Genomic DNA, 12,973 nt, shown 5'->3' with positions numbered 1-12,973 from the left:
GGCGTGGGAACAGCCAGCGCTGGCGGCGGCTATAAAAGCCCGGGGCCCCCCGGTCCTGCCACAGGCAGAGCTCACGTCGCTGAGGGGTGCTGACATGATGCTGTGGGACCCGCTGCTGCTGCTGCTGCTGCTGCCCCTGCTTGCAGGGAGCTCAGGTAGGGGACCGGCTCCATCCAAAGGGGCCGCAGGCGGCTGCGTGGGCCTCCGGGCCCCAGGGCGGGGCTGAGAGGGACTCGCCGCCACGTTCGGCAGACGCCCGGGAGCCAAGGGGCCAGACACCAGATTCCCCTCGGTGCGAGGCCTGCACCCGGCCCTGCCCGGCACGGTGACACAGACACCGACCGTGTCTCCCTGACTCGCCTCTGGCCCCTCCAGCCCGCGGGAGACCTGTGCCCTGCTCTCTGCTGCCCCCATGCAGACCCCTGGCCTCCCCGTTCAGCCAGGCATATCTGTCCCTGCCCCATGTGCCCTTGCACCTCCTGTCCACATCCCCCCACCCCCACTCAGAGACCCAGTACCCACGGCCTCATGCGGCTCTGCGGCTCAGTCGCCTGTCCCCACACTCCCTTCCCCCAGACGTCCACGCACTCACTCAGTTGCTCTGTCCCCGTGGCCCTACACCTCCTGGGACATCCCTGCCCCCGCCCATGTGTCTCTGTGCTCCCCCTCAGCCATCTGCCTTCCCCCCACAGCTGTGCACCCCCTCCCTCTCTATGCACGTGACCCTGTGGCCCTTTACCTCCACTCCCATTCAGCCCCTGCCCCAGTCTGTCCTCCCCCATGGCCCTTAGGCGCCCCGGCAGCCCCCGCTTCCTGGCCTGGCCCGACAGGCACAGCGAAGAAGGCTCTGCAGACCCTTTCTGGTCCCTACTCAGGCGGGGCTGGCCAGGACTGGCTGGGCGGTTCTAGCGGCCCAACACTCTCGGGGGCACAAAAGGCAGGGCTGTAGCAACGTTTCAGCAGAAGCTCTTTTCTGCAACAAAACTTCCCCCACACGTGGCACATCAACTCTGCGCCCACGCAGCGGCGCCAGATTCTCCCAGGAGTGCCACTGGCCATGCCTCCCCGCTCTGTGTTTGATTAGCAACCTAGCCGTTTGGGCAAGGGCCGGGAAGCTTTGCTCATGGTGCGGCTCGGCTTCGCAGCGCCCCCACCGCGCCTCCCACTGGCCTCCAAGCCTCCCCTGGGCCCAGCCCTCCCATTCTGGGTTCCAACACCTGAGCAAAGTCTCCATCCCCTCGGCGCCCCCTCCCCCCAGCTCTCCCGCTCGCTGACAAGCCCACGGGCGTGACCACGCTCACTTTGCTTTTCAGCCCTGGACTGCACCGAGATCCCGGGTTCCCTCAGGCAGATCGACGCCAGCAACGGGCAGGTGTTTGGGGTGAACAGCGCCGGCGGCATTTACACCCTGCACGGAGACAGCTGGGCCCAAGTGCCGGGCGCCCTCACGCATGTCACGGTGGGGCCGGCCGGAGTCTGGGGCGTGAACAAGAACAACAACGTCTTCAAGATGGTGGGAGGAAGCTGGCAAGCGATCAATGGTAATGCACCCGCTGGTGTGTCGCAGCACCGCCACAGGGGTCTCTGTTCCCACCCTGAGCCCGGCCCCAACTCACCCCGGGCGGCAGTCCCAGCTCCTGCCGGACAGGCCGCTTTCAGAGTCCGACTCAGCTTCCCTGGAGCATCACAGTCCTTACACCTCAATCCAATGGTCACACAGGGCTTTTACCCCCCTGGACGATGCCGGGGAGGGGTTTCTAACACTAGGGCTGCCTCCAATCGCTCTGCACGTGGGGGCGCCCCGTGGAAAGGTGCCTTTTACCCGCACGGCTGATCCCTTCCCGCAGGCTGTCCCATGCTCTTCCTCCCCCGCGCCGAGCCCTTCTCCCCACGCTGCACCTGGCTCCCCCCTGAGCCCTGCTTCTCCCTCGCTGGGCCCGGCTCCCCCCTGAGCCCTGCTTCTCCCTCGCTGGGCCCGGCTCCCCCCTGAGCCCTGCTTCTCCCTCGCTGGGCCCGGCTCCCCCCTGAGCCCTGCTTCTCCCCACGCTGCGCCCGGCTCCCCCCTGAGCCCTGCTTCTCCCTCCCTGGGCCCGGCTCCCCCCTGAGCCCTGCTTCTCCCTCGCTGCGCCCGGCTCCCCCCTGAGCCCTGCTTCTCCCTCCCTGGGCAGGGCTGCTGAAGCAGATCGACGCGGGCGGAGACATGTTCGTCTCCGGCGCCAACATGAACGACGATATCTACTGCCTGTCCCGCCCCGCCACGGTCTCCGTGAACAGTGACGCCACCATTCCCTGGGTCAACATCGCCGGGAAGCTCAAGTACTACAGCTGTGGGCTGTGGGGCTGCTGGGGGGTTAACTCGGCCGACGACATCTTCTTCCGGACCAACGTCACCCCAGACCCGTGCGCAGGCTCCAGCTGGCAGAACGTCCCCGGCAAACTGTCCATGATCGAGGTGGGGACCGAAGGCTCCGTCTACGGCGTCAACAGCGCGGGAGAAATATACCGCAGGTACAGGGAAGGGAAGCGGGGGGTTTCTCCTGCAAGGGACAGCCATTCCCACCCGTCACTCAGAGCTTAGCCAGATGCTGCAGAGCCCAGGGCTCGCCAGCCCCCCGGGGCCCCACAACCAGGCGCCTGCTGTGGCCTCGTGGCGGCCTGCAGGGCTCACAGCTGGGAGCCTGCCAGAAAAGGGCGTCCGGACCCGAGTTTGGGGGATTGTGGGTGGCCCAGCTGGTCCTGGTAACTGCCCCCGCAGCGCCCCGACTGCACGTGCGCCACCCCCACCCAGCACCAGAGCAGCCTCCGTCCGGGCCTGCAGGGGCACTGGGGGGCCATGCACATGGACCGCTGGGCCTAGCCGCTCCCAGACTGGAATTGGGCCAGGCGGGAGGGGAACACTCCAACCCTTCCGCCTCGCTGCAGCACCGTGGGAGCCCTGCGGAGGGCTCTGTGCGGCCCCCACGCTGGAGAGGAAGCAGGGCTGTTTCCCTGGGGGAGGAGAGGGGCGACATCCCCTGGCCCTCTGCCCTCAGCCCACCCTGCAGAGACAAGCAGCGTGCAATGCTTGGCTCTGGCCCTGCCATCGGAACAGGCTCCGGCCACTCCGGGTGCTGCATCGCAGGGCTGGGGACCAGCAAGGAGGGACACACGGAGGCTCCCTCCGGACTGCGCCGAGAAGCTGCTCTCTCCCCTCGGCTGGGAGGGGCAGGTTCCTTCTCCGGGCAGCCCTACCACACCAGGCCTGCCACTTACTTCCAGGGACGGAGTCACCCAGAGCAACCCCATGGGCACCGGCTGGACCCAGCTCGCCAGTTACCTCTGCAAAGGGAAACACGTGTCCTACGACCTGGGCCTGCTGTGGATCATCACCGACCAGGACAAGATTGTGAAATGCCGCGTCTAACTCGGCTCCCGGAGCGCCGCCCCCCAGCGCCTCAGCCTGCCCCCCAGCGCCTCAGCCTGCCCCCCACCTCGCTCCCTGCACCGCCCAGCCCATCCCGGCACCTCAGCCTGCCCTCCACCTCGCTCCCTGCACCGCCCAGCCCCTCCCAGTGCCTCAGCCTGCCCCCCACTTCACTCACTGCCTAGTGCCTGCCCCCCACCAACGCTCACCCACGCCCAACGCTCACTGCCTAGCGCCCGGCCCCTCCCAGCCTGGCACCTCACAAAACAGAGTCCCACCAAACAGCCCAGGATCCTCATTTCCTGCTCCCTCTTGATCTCTGCCGTCCCCCCGGGCGCCCGCTGCACAGCGGATCCAAGTCAGCAGTGGGCAGCGGGCCCAGCCAGGCCCGAGTTCAGGAGGAGGGGCAGGGCTGGGAGCCGGGAGGGAAGTCGCCCACACGGACAGGCCCCAGGGGTGCGGTGCATTCCCGCCCCGGCTCTTCCCGTCAGGACCAGAGGGCTTGGTCAGCTCAGAGATGCGGGTGCGGGGAGACCATCCAGCCCCACCCCCTGCTCAAGGCAGGGCGGCCCACCTCCATCACCCCCATCCCTGCCCGGAGTGCCGGCTCTGGGGCTGGGTGCAAAGGCCCTGCTGGCCTCTGCCGCCTGGGCCGGGAGGGACCGGAGGGCGTGGCTGTCACCGCCCCGTCGGACGCCAGAGCTGTGAGTCTCGGGGCTCCTGGTGTTTGCCAGGCCCCGGGCCGGGCACAGGAAGGGGAAGAGAGAGAGAAGAACATGGCTGCAGTAACCCCGGCCATTCTTCCTCGCCTCCCTTCGCTGGGTCACGGCTCCCAACGCGCGCCAGGCCTGGCCAGACGCCCTGCACGTGTGCCTCTCCCCCCCGCTGCATCCCCAGACCAGGGCCAGAGCTGCCCCGGGGCGGCGGAGCCAGAGCGGTTCTCGGGAAAGGGAGCTGCCGGTGTGGCGCATCTGTGGGGCTTGCTCACTCGCTTGTGGGGCTGCGGTTGTGCCAATAAAGCCTTGTAGCATCTCAGCACTGTCCTGCTCCCTTTGTGAACATGAGAACAGCAGAGCGGCCGGACGGGGTCAGAGCACCGGCCTCCCAGCCCAGGGTCCTGCCTGTCCGCAGCGGCCAGTGCCAGGGCCCCAGAGGGAGGGGACACAGCCGGGAATCCGCACGCCATCCCGCTCACCCCAGACACACAGAGGCCAGGGTCCAGTCCTGCCCGTGGCGGCTAACAGCCACCGATGGACCGAACCACCAGGAATCCATCTGTGCTCCCGGGAATCGCTGCCACTCGAGCGTGGGGCCCAAGGGTGCATGGGGGACAGTGCAAACCCGTCCTAGGGGCGACCCCACGGTCCCCACAGCAGTGCCCGGTCAGTGCGCCCCTCTCCTCCCCTCCCCCCGCAACACGCTGCCCGGGAGAGGTTCAAGCGTGGTCCAGGGGGTGACTCTTGGCAGCTGCCCTCGCCACGTCCCCCGCGTCTGACCGCTCCGGCCCGAGCAGGGGGCGTTCCGAAGGTGGGCAGGACACCCCCCTTGCCACCACAGTCAGAGAAACTCCCCTCTCGCCAGCCTGGGCCTGCCTGCCCGAGAACACGGCCGCCCCTCCCCTGAGTCACAGGCCTGGCCTCCCGAGGGGGGCCCGGCAGAGCGAGGTCCAGTGAAAGATCTTGCCTCACCCCGGTCTCCCCAGCATCCCGGCTCCCGCCGCCTACAGCCGCGCACGGCCACTAGGGAGTGCTGGGGCCCGTAGGGACTGCGCTCGGCCTCGCACCTCGTGGACCGCTGCCCTGGTGGAAAGCAGGAAAGGGGCCCGATGGAGCAACGCTGCCCGGGGGGGGGCGCTGACAGAGCAAACGGCTCGCGGCGTCGGCTGGGGGAAGCCAGCAGGAGCCATGCTACACCTAATCCATCCGGGAACCACGGCCAGGGCCGCGCTCACAGGCCGGGGCCTCCTTCCGGGCAAAGATCTGGAGACCACGGTGGAGGAGCAGCTGGAGACGAGCTCCGGATGCCGTTCGGGGGCCGAGGGGACCTGGCAGAGTCCCGAGCAGGAGCAGGGAAGGCACCGCGGGAGACTGGCGCCGCTCTGCCTCGTGCCTTGCTCGCGGCCTGTCCCGTCGGGGAGCGTGCCTTTAGCAAGGGGCTCCTCGGGCCCGCAGGGCAGGGCCTGCCGTCCCACGGCCGGGAGCTGAGCCCGGCACCCGCAGAGACCACCCCCTTTAACAGGGACAGGAATTCGCCCTTGGAACAGCTTACCCGGGGGAGGGGGGTCCCCGTCACGGCCAGTCTGAAAACCAAGATGGGGTTGTTCTGAAAGCCGGCGGGCCTGCTCTCCGGCCATGTGGCACAGTGAAAGGGTCCCACCGGCCCCTTCCGGAGTCTCTGAAGCCCCAGAAAGCACTGCAGTACCGCTGGCTTTTCTCATCTCCTCCTCCTGCACCCAGCCCTCGCCCGCCTCCCCCACGAGGGCCCTCTTCCCCTCCCGGTGCTCCCCAGAAATCTGCGCGCCTCCTTGCGACTGGACTGCGGGCGAGGGCACAGGGAGAAGCAACGTCCGCCCGCCCGCCACGCCCCCGGGGACTCACGCTGCTCCGTCCGCACCAGGCCGTCGGAGGCGCTGCAGAGAGGACAGGCTCCGCCGTGCACTCCTATCCGTTTATTGCTGAGCCCACCGCGAGCCTTGGGCTCCCCTTGTCCTCTGGGCGGAAAGGGCAGAGCGCCAGAGGCCTCGGACAGGAGCCCTGGAGGGCCTAAGGAGCCTGCGCAGCGGGGCGCGGGCGGACTCCGCGCGCCGTCACTGCCCCCTCAGCATGGCTGCTGCTGTCTTGGGGGCTGCTCCCCGGCCGCCTTCCTGGGACTGCCTCATAGTCAGGCTGGCCGAAGTGGCTGCCAGGTTCCTGGTTTTCTGCCCGATCACATCCAGGATTTTCCCAAATTTGTCGTACTCCTTCTTCCACCGGGACATCTTCCTCTGCTGGTCGCCCGTGAACTTCTTCTTCAGGTGCTCGTAGAAGTGGCCGGTCTTCTTCTGAGTCTCCTCCAAGTGCCTCACCTGCCAGAGGAGAAAGCCAGCGGGTTTCAGCCGCTCTAGAGGTGCCCCGGGGCCGCTGCGCCGTAGTCGGGGGCTGTGCGCCCTTGTGGCCTGGGCCCACGCTGGCGGGCAGTCACTGGTGGCTGTGTGGGCTGTGGCTGACCCCTGCTGGCCGGTGTCTGTAGCACTGCCCAGTGGGGTCGCCCCTGAGCGCCAGCAGCGCCTCACCTGGCCAGGGAAGCGGGGGCTGCCTGCGGTTTGGAGACGCGGCAGGCTGGGCTGGCAAACATGGGGAGAAGAGACTGAGCCGAGTGCGGGGGCTGAGGGGGCCTGCGTGCCCCTGCCCCAGGGGTCTGAGGCTGCCTGCCCACATCGAACCCAGGCCCTGCTGTATCTCAGAGCAGCAGTAAACCCCCCTCTCCTCCTGGCTGGCAGCACCCTACCTCGCTGCAGGATCGGGGGGCTCCTCGACACCCCCTGATGCTGAGTGTCCGGGCCTCTCGGTGCATTAACCCTGCTCTCGGCCGTGGCCTGAGAGGGTGGGCCAGGCATGCCCAGATGGCCCACGTCCTGCCCGCCGAGCCGAGACCCCCTGGCACTGCGGGACGGACCGGCCGGGAGCAGCCGCTGCATGGCCAACACCCAGAAATGCTGCCCGGCTGCACAGGGCCTGTCTCCTGGTTTAACAGCCTTCCCCTTGCTCGGCCGTCACCGGGACCGGAGGGCGCCGCGCTGGTCCCCCATGCCAGTGCCGAGCGGAGGACTCTTCCCCCGAGGGTACAGCCCCGGCCGGGTGTGCCCGGACCCGACAGAGCCCTGGCTCGCAGGAGGACCATGACGCTGCCTGGGCACTGCCCAGCGCGTGCTCCAGTGCACTGCGGGATCGGGGCCAGCGTGCTGGGTAGGGCCCGGCCAAAGGCACAGCCCACTGGGGTCAGTTTCACAGGCCGGCGGTTGAAACCCACCGCTCAGGACCCCTGCGGTGTCACGGGAACGCGCGTGGTGTGGGGAGTGGCGGCAGCCTGACCCAGAAAGGAGTTGGGGGGTACACAAGATTCTTGGGGGGGCCGCTGTGGTGCGGCTCCCCGCCCTTCTCTCAGCAGTCACCACACGTGGGCTCCGGCAGCAGCACAGAAGTAACGGTGGCAGCAGCGGAGCCCATGGAAATAACCTGGTGAGCTCCCTGCAGGACCAGGGTGCCGCAAACCGGCCCTCCCTCCCCACTAGGAATTGGGTGTTGGCTCCCCAGCAAGAGGAGGGAATTAAAGGGCCAGGCCTCCTTCCTCCCAGGGTGTGGAGCAGAGCTACGGAGCCCTTCAGGGAAAGGGGCCAGTCATTGTGCCAGAGAAGGGGTGTGAACAGGGGCGCCGAGTGGGGGGGGGCATACAGGGTTACATGCCCCTCCCTAAAGCACTGAGGGGCGGGGCAAGGGGAGGGAAGAGGCGGGGCCAGAGCCTGGGTCCGGAGATGCCCAGCGTAGCCGCTGTGCTGGATTGGGCAGTGTCCCAGGCAGGAGGCTGCCTGGGAGAGGACAGAGCACACCCCACCCAGGAACGCGCCATGGGGAGGGGAGGGGAGACTGGGGACAGGAACAAGTCATGGGAGGGCAGTATGTTCCCCTCCCGGGCTGGCCCCCCCCACTCCTCGCCCCTGGTACGAGCGTTACCTCAATCTCCTGGACCCGCTGCACGCTGGTGTTGTCCCGGATGATGACCGTGGATAAGTGGCTCTTTGGCAAAAACTTTTGCACGGCCATTTCATTGCTGTTGAACAGACTGAGGGGAAAGAGGGTTTGTTACACAATGCCACTGCTTCTCTGGCTCTCCTAGCCTCAGCTTACATTATCTCATCCCTCCAGCTCACCACGTGGGATTACTAGGCAGCAGGGATCGATCCAAAGGAAGTACTTCTCCACACAACACAGTCAACCTGTGGAACTCCTTGCCACAGGACATTGTGAAGGCCAGGTCTTTAACAAGCTTCCAAAAAGAGCTGGATAAGTTCACGGAGGTTAGGTCCATCAATGGCTAGTAGCCAGGATGGGCAGGGATGGTGCCCTACCTCTGGTTGTCAGAGGCTGGGAATGGGTGACAGGGGATGCATCACTGGATGAGTCCCTGTTCTGCTCACTCCCTCTGGGCTGGGCAGGTATTGGCCATTGTCGGCAGACAGGACACTGGACTATATGGACCTGTGGTCTGACCCACACTGGCCGTTCTTCAGGGTCTTCAGTTTTACATTTTGATGCAGGTTTTGTGTATGTAATTCCACATTTGTAAGTTCAACAGTCACCCGAAAGAGACCGCACTACAGTACTCGGATCAGGTGAACTGGAAAACGTGGGTTGGTTTTTCCAGTGCAAATATTTGTAATTATACAGAAACATCAAGCAAGTACCATCAACTCAAAAGCAGCCAATAGGAATAAACCAGTATTCTATTAGTAACAATGCGATTCATTGTAGAAACCCTACAGTTTAAGCTCCAGATATTTATCCCTGACATCTGAGCCCCTCCCCACCCCTCTGTGGGGAGAGGGTCACACTGACTCTTCCACCCAGGGTACAGAATTTCTCCCCAGCTCTCCCTCCGCTCCAAGAGGGAATCTACCCCCGGCACCCAGACCCTGCCCCTCCCTCCAAGAGCACACAGATCCTTTCTCCTCTCCCTGGTCCCGCAGGGAACACGCCAGAGCTCACCCCCACTACACTTAGTTCACTTGCCCCCTGTACCCCAAAGAACACGGCATCCTGCTCAGGGTGTTGAGAGTGAGAACAGGGACGGACCATCAGCCGGAGGAAGCTGCAGCGGAGGAAGGGGAGGTGAGAAACAGAAGGGGCTCCCTGTGGTCGGGGGAGCAGAGAGTTGGGAGGCGGGGGGCAATGCGGGATCCCCGAGAGTCCCTGCCAGGGACCAGTGGGGCTGGGTGCCCGAGGGAAAAGGCCAGCGGGCAGGGAGGGCCCTGTGCCCATGGCCAGACGCAGGCAGAGTATGGAGTGTAACTGAGGTTAGTTTATCCCTGGGGGGCAGGGTCTCTGTGCAGTGGGGGGGCCCTTCTGCCTGGGGTACAAGTGGAGGGTCCCATGGGGTAGAAGTGGGGGGCAGGTGGTTCCCTGTGCTGTGGGGGGTCTCTTTAGGGAGTGGATGTGGGATAGAAGTGGGGGGCAGGTGGTTCCCTGTGCTGTGGGGGGTCTCTGTGGGGAGTGGATGTGGGATAGAAGTGGGGGGCAGGTGGTTCCCTGTGCTGTGGGGGGGGGTCTCTGTGGGGAGTGGATGTGGGATAGAAGTGGGGGGCAGGTGGTTCCCTGTGCTGTGGGGGGGTCTCTGTGGGGAGTGGATGTGGGATAGAAGTGGGGGGCAGGTGGTTCCCTGTGCTGTGGGGGGTCTCTGTGGGGAGTGGATGTGGGATAGAAGTGGGGGGCAGGTGGTTCCCTGTGCTGTGGGGGGTCTCTGTGGGGAGTGGATGTGGGGTAGAAGTGGGGGGCAGGTGGTTCCCTGTGCTGTGGGGGGGTCTCTGTGGAGAGTGGATGTGGGATAGAAGTGGGGGGCAGGTGGTTCCCTGTGCTGTGGGGGGTCTCTGTGGGGAGTGGATGTGGGGTAGAAGTGGGGGGCAGGTGGTTCCCTGTGCTGTGGGGGGGGTCTCTGTGGGGAGTGGATGTGGGATAGAAGTGGGGGGCAGGTGGTTCCCTGTGCTGTGGGGGGTCTCTGTGGGGAGTGGATGTGGGATAGAAGTGGGGGGCAGGTGGTTCCCTGTGCTGTGGGGGGGTCTCTGTGGAGAGTGGATGTGGGATAGAAGTGGGGGGCAGGTGGTTCCCTGTGCTGTGGGGGGTCTCTGTGGGGAGTGGATGTGGGATAGAAGTGGGGGGCAGGTGGTTCCCTGTGCTGTGGGGGGTCTCTGTGGGGAGTGGATGTGGGGTAGAAGTGGGGGGCAGGTGGTTCCCTGTGCTGTGGGGGGTCTCTGTGGGGAGTGGATGTGGGATAGAAGTGGGGGGCAGGTGGTTCCCTGTGCTGTGGGGGGTCTCTGTGGGGAGTGGATGTGGGGTAGAAGTGGGGGGCAGGTGGTTCCCTGTGCTGTGGGGGGGTCTCTGTGGGGAGTGGATGTGGGATAGAAGTGGGGGGCAGGTGGTTCCCTGTGCTGTGGGGGGGTCTCTGTGGAGAGTGGATGTGGGATAGAAGTGGGGGGCAGGTGGTTCCCTGTGCTGTGGGGGGTCTCTGTGGGGAGTGGATGTGGGATAGAAGTGGGGGGCAGGTGGTTCCCTGTGCTGTGGGGGGTCTCTGTGGGGAGTGGATGTGGGATAGAAGTGGGGGGCAGGTGGTTCCCTGTGCTGTGGGGGGTCTCTGTGGGGAGTGGATGTGGGGTAGAAGTGGGGGGCAGGTGGTTCCCTGTGCTGTGGGGGGTCTCTGTGGGGAGTGGATGTGGGATAGAAGTGGGGGGCAGGTGGTTCCCTGTGCTGTGGGGGGTCTCTGTGGGGAGTGGATGTGGGGTAGAAGTGGGGGGCAGGTGGTTCCCTGTGCTGTGGGGGGGTCTCTGTGGGGAGTGGATGTGGGGTAGAAGTGGGGGGCAGGTGGTTCCCTGTGCTGTGGGGGGTCTCTGTGGGGAGTGGATGTGGGGTAGAAGTGGGGGGCAGGTGGTTCCCTGTGCTGTGGGGGGGTCTCTGTGGGGAGTGGATGTGGGGTAGAAGTGGGGGGCAGGTGGTTCCCTGTGCTGTGGGGGGTCTCTGTGGGGAGTGGATGTGGGGTAGAAGTGGGGGGCAGGTGGTTCCCTGTGCTGTGGGGGGTCTCTGTGGGGAGTGGATGTGGGATAGAAGTGGGGGGCAGGTGGTTCCCTGTGCTGTGGGGGGTCTCTGTGGGGAGTGGATGTGGGGTAGAAGTGGGGGGCAGGTGGTTCCCTGTGCTGTGGGGGGGTCTCTGTGGGGAGTGGATGTGGGGTAGAAGTGGGGGGCAGGTGGTTCCCTGTGCTGTGGGGGGTCTCTGTGGGGAGTGGATGTGGGGTAGAAGTGGGGGGCAGGTGGTTCCCTGTGCTGTGGGGGGTCTCTGTGGGGAGTGGATGTGGGGTAGAAGTGGGGGGCAGGTGGTTCCCTGTGCTGTGGGGGGTCTCTGTGGGGAGTGGATGTGGGATAGAAGTGGGGGGCAGGTGGTTCCCTGTGCTGTGGGGGGTCTCTGTGGGGAGTGGATGTGGGGTAGAAGTGGGGGGCAGGTGGTTCCCTGTGCTGTGGGGGGTCTCTGTGGGGAGTGGATGTGGGGTAGAAGTGGGGGGCAGGTGGTTCCCTGTGCTGTGGGGGGGTCTCTGTGGGGAGTGGATGTGGGGTAGAAGTGGGGGGCAGGTGGTTCCCTGTGCTGTGGGGGGTCTCTGTGGGGAGTGGATGTGGGGTAGAAGTGGGGGGCAGGTGGTTCCCTGTGCTGTGGGGGGTCTCTGTGGGGAGTGGATGTGGGATAGAAGTGGGGGGCAGGTGGTTCCCTGTGCTGTGGGGGGTCTCTGTGGGGAGTGGATGTGGGATAGAAGTGGGGGGCAGGTGGTTCCCTGTGCTGTGGGGGGTCTCTGTGGGGAGTGGATGTGGGATAGAAGTGGGGGGCAGGTGGTTCCCTGTGCTGTGGGGGGTCTCTGTGGGGAGTGGATGTGGGATAGAAGTGGGGGGCAGGTGGTTCCCTGTGCTGTGGGGGGTCTCTGTGGGGAGTGGATGTGGGATAGAAGTGGGGGGCAGGTGGTTCCCTGTGCTGTGGGGGGTCTCTGTGGGGAGTGGATGTGGGGTAGAAGTGGGGGGCAGGTGGTTCCCTGTGCTGTGGGGGGTCTCTGTGGGGAGTGGATGTGGGGTAGAAGTGGGGGGCAGGTGGTTCCCTGTGCTGTGGGGGGGTCTCTGTGGGGAGTGGATGTGGGGTAGAAGTGGGGGGCAGGTGGTTCCCTGTGCTGTGGGGGGTCTCTGTGGGGAGTGGATGTGGGGTAGAAGTGGGGGGCAGGTGGTTCCCTGTGCTGTGGGGGGGTCTCTGTGGGGAGTGGATGTGGGGTAGAAGTGGGGGGCAGGTGGTTCCCTGTGCTGTGGGGGGGTCTCTGTGGGGAGTGGATGTGGGGTAGAAGTGGGGGGCAGGTGGTTCCCTGTGCTGTGGGGGGTCTCTGTGGGGAGTGGATGTGGGGTAGAAGTGGGGGGCAGGTGGTTCCCTGTGCTGTGGGGGGTCTCTGTGGGGAGTGGATGTGGGGTAGAAGTGGGGGGCAGGGTAGAAGTTGGGGGTGGGGCCCAGGGTAGAAATGGGGGTGGGGTTAGGAGTGTGGGGTGCCATGGAAATTGGGGGGCGGGGCCTGGGGTAGAAGTGGGGGGCGGGATTAGGAGGGGGCAGGTGTGGGGTAGAAGTGGGGGCAGAAGAGACGTTGGGGGCGGGGCCAGTCCCTCGCCCCGCCCCGCACCTGAAGAGCACGAGCACTTGGCTGACGCGCGGCTGGAAGAAGGTGACGCGGGGGCGCGAGGCTGCGCGCGGCGGCTCCATGCGGGCGGGAGGGGGGAGTGCGGGCGCGCGGCTGCGCGCGAGGCGGGCGCG

At 65.9% G+C, this 12,973-nt stretch overlaps 2 protein-coding genes across 3 annotated transcripts; one reads left to right on the top strand and one right to left on the bottom strand.

Annotated features, from left to right (window-relative positions):
• On the top strand, nt 1–4,438 carry LOC142818448 (fish-egg lectin-like). Its single transcript, XM_075897895.2, has 4 exons — nt 1–155; nt 1,314–1,541; nt 2,169–2,508; nt 3,259–4,438. Exons 1-4 carry the CDS (start codon nt 95–97, stop codon nt 3,401–3,403), a joined length of 774 nt encoding a protein of 257 aa, XP_075754010.2. The 5' UTR covers nt 1–94; the 3' UTR covers nt 3,404–4,438.
• A 1,618-nt stretch (nt 4,439–6,056) lies between these two features.
• On the bottom strand, nt 6,057–12,971 carry CZH5orf52 (chromosome Z C5orf52 homolog). 2 transcript variants are annotated; one of them, XM_075897898.2, is made up of 3 exons: nt 12,843–12,971; nt 8,113–8,221; nt 6,057–6,467 (listed from the first exon to the last, which is right to left on the bottom strand). In XM_075897898.2, the coding sequence occupies exons 1-3, from the start codon at nt 12,920–12,922 to the stop codon at nt 6,210–6,212; spliced, it is 447 nt and encodes a 148-aa protein (XP_075754013.1). In that variant the 5' UTR covers nt 12,923–12,971; the 3' UTR covers nt 6,057–6,209. The 2 variants fall into 2 exon arrangements, with proteins under 2 accessions (XP_075754013.1, XP_025036106.2); XM_025180321.3 differs by lacking the exon at nt 12,843–12,971 and adding an exon at nt 9,178–9,467.
• Between the last annotated feature and the right edge of the window lie 2 nt (nt 12,972–12,973).

Source organism: Pelodiscus sinensis, chromosome Z (genome assembly GCF_052426305.1).
Source record: "Pelodiscus sinensis isolate ZL-2025 chromosome Z, ASM5242630v1, whole genome shotgun sequence".
In the NCBI taxonomy this organism is placed as follows: domain Eukaryota; kingdom Metazoa; phylum Chordata; order Testudines; family Trionychidae; genus Pelodiscus; species Pelodiscus sinensis.
Note: the sequence above shows the minus strand (reverse complement) of the source record. Positions and strands in the feature narration are given on the sequence as shown.

Excerpts from the sequence above, each read along its gene's own strand:
- LOC142818448 (XM_075897895.2), top strand. The coding sequence starts at position 95 with ATGATGCTGTGGGACCCGCTGCTGCTGCTGCTGCTGCTGCCCCTGCTT. Across the intron at positions 156-1,313 it reads CCTGCTTGCAGGGAGCTCAG|CCCTGGACTGCACCGAGATC; the intron begins GTAGGGGACCGG and ends TTTGCTTTTCAG. Across the intron at positions 2,509-3,258 it reads GCGGGAGAAATATACCGCAG|GGACGGAGTCACCCAGAGCA; the intron begins GTACAGGGAAGG and ends ACTTACTTCCAG.
- CZH5orf52 (XM_075897898.2), bottom strand. The coding sequence starts at position 12,922 with ATGGAGCCGCCGCGCGCAGCCTCGCGCCCCCGCGTCACCTTCTTCCAG. Across the intron at positions 8,222-12,842 it reads CAAGTGCTCGTGCTCTTCAG|TCTGTTCAACAGCAATGAAA; the intron begins GTGCGGGGCGGG and ends CTTTCCCCTCAG. Across the intron at positions 6,468-8,112 it reads AGCGGGTCCAGGAGATTGAG|GTGAGGCACTTGGAGGAGAC; the intron begins GTAACGCTCGTA and ends CTCCTCTGGCAG.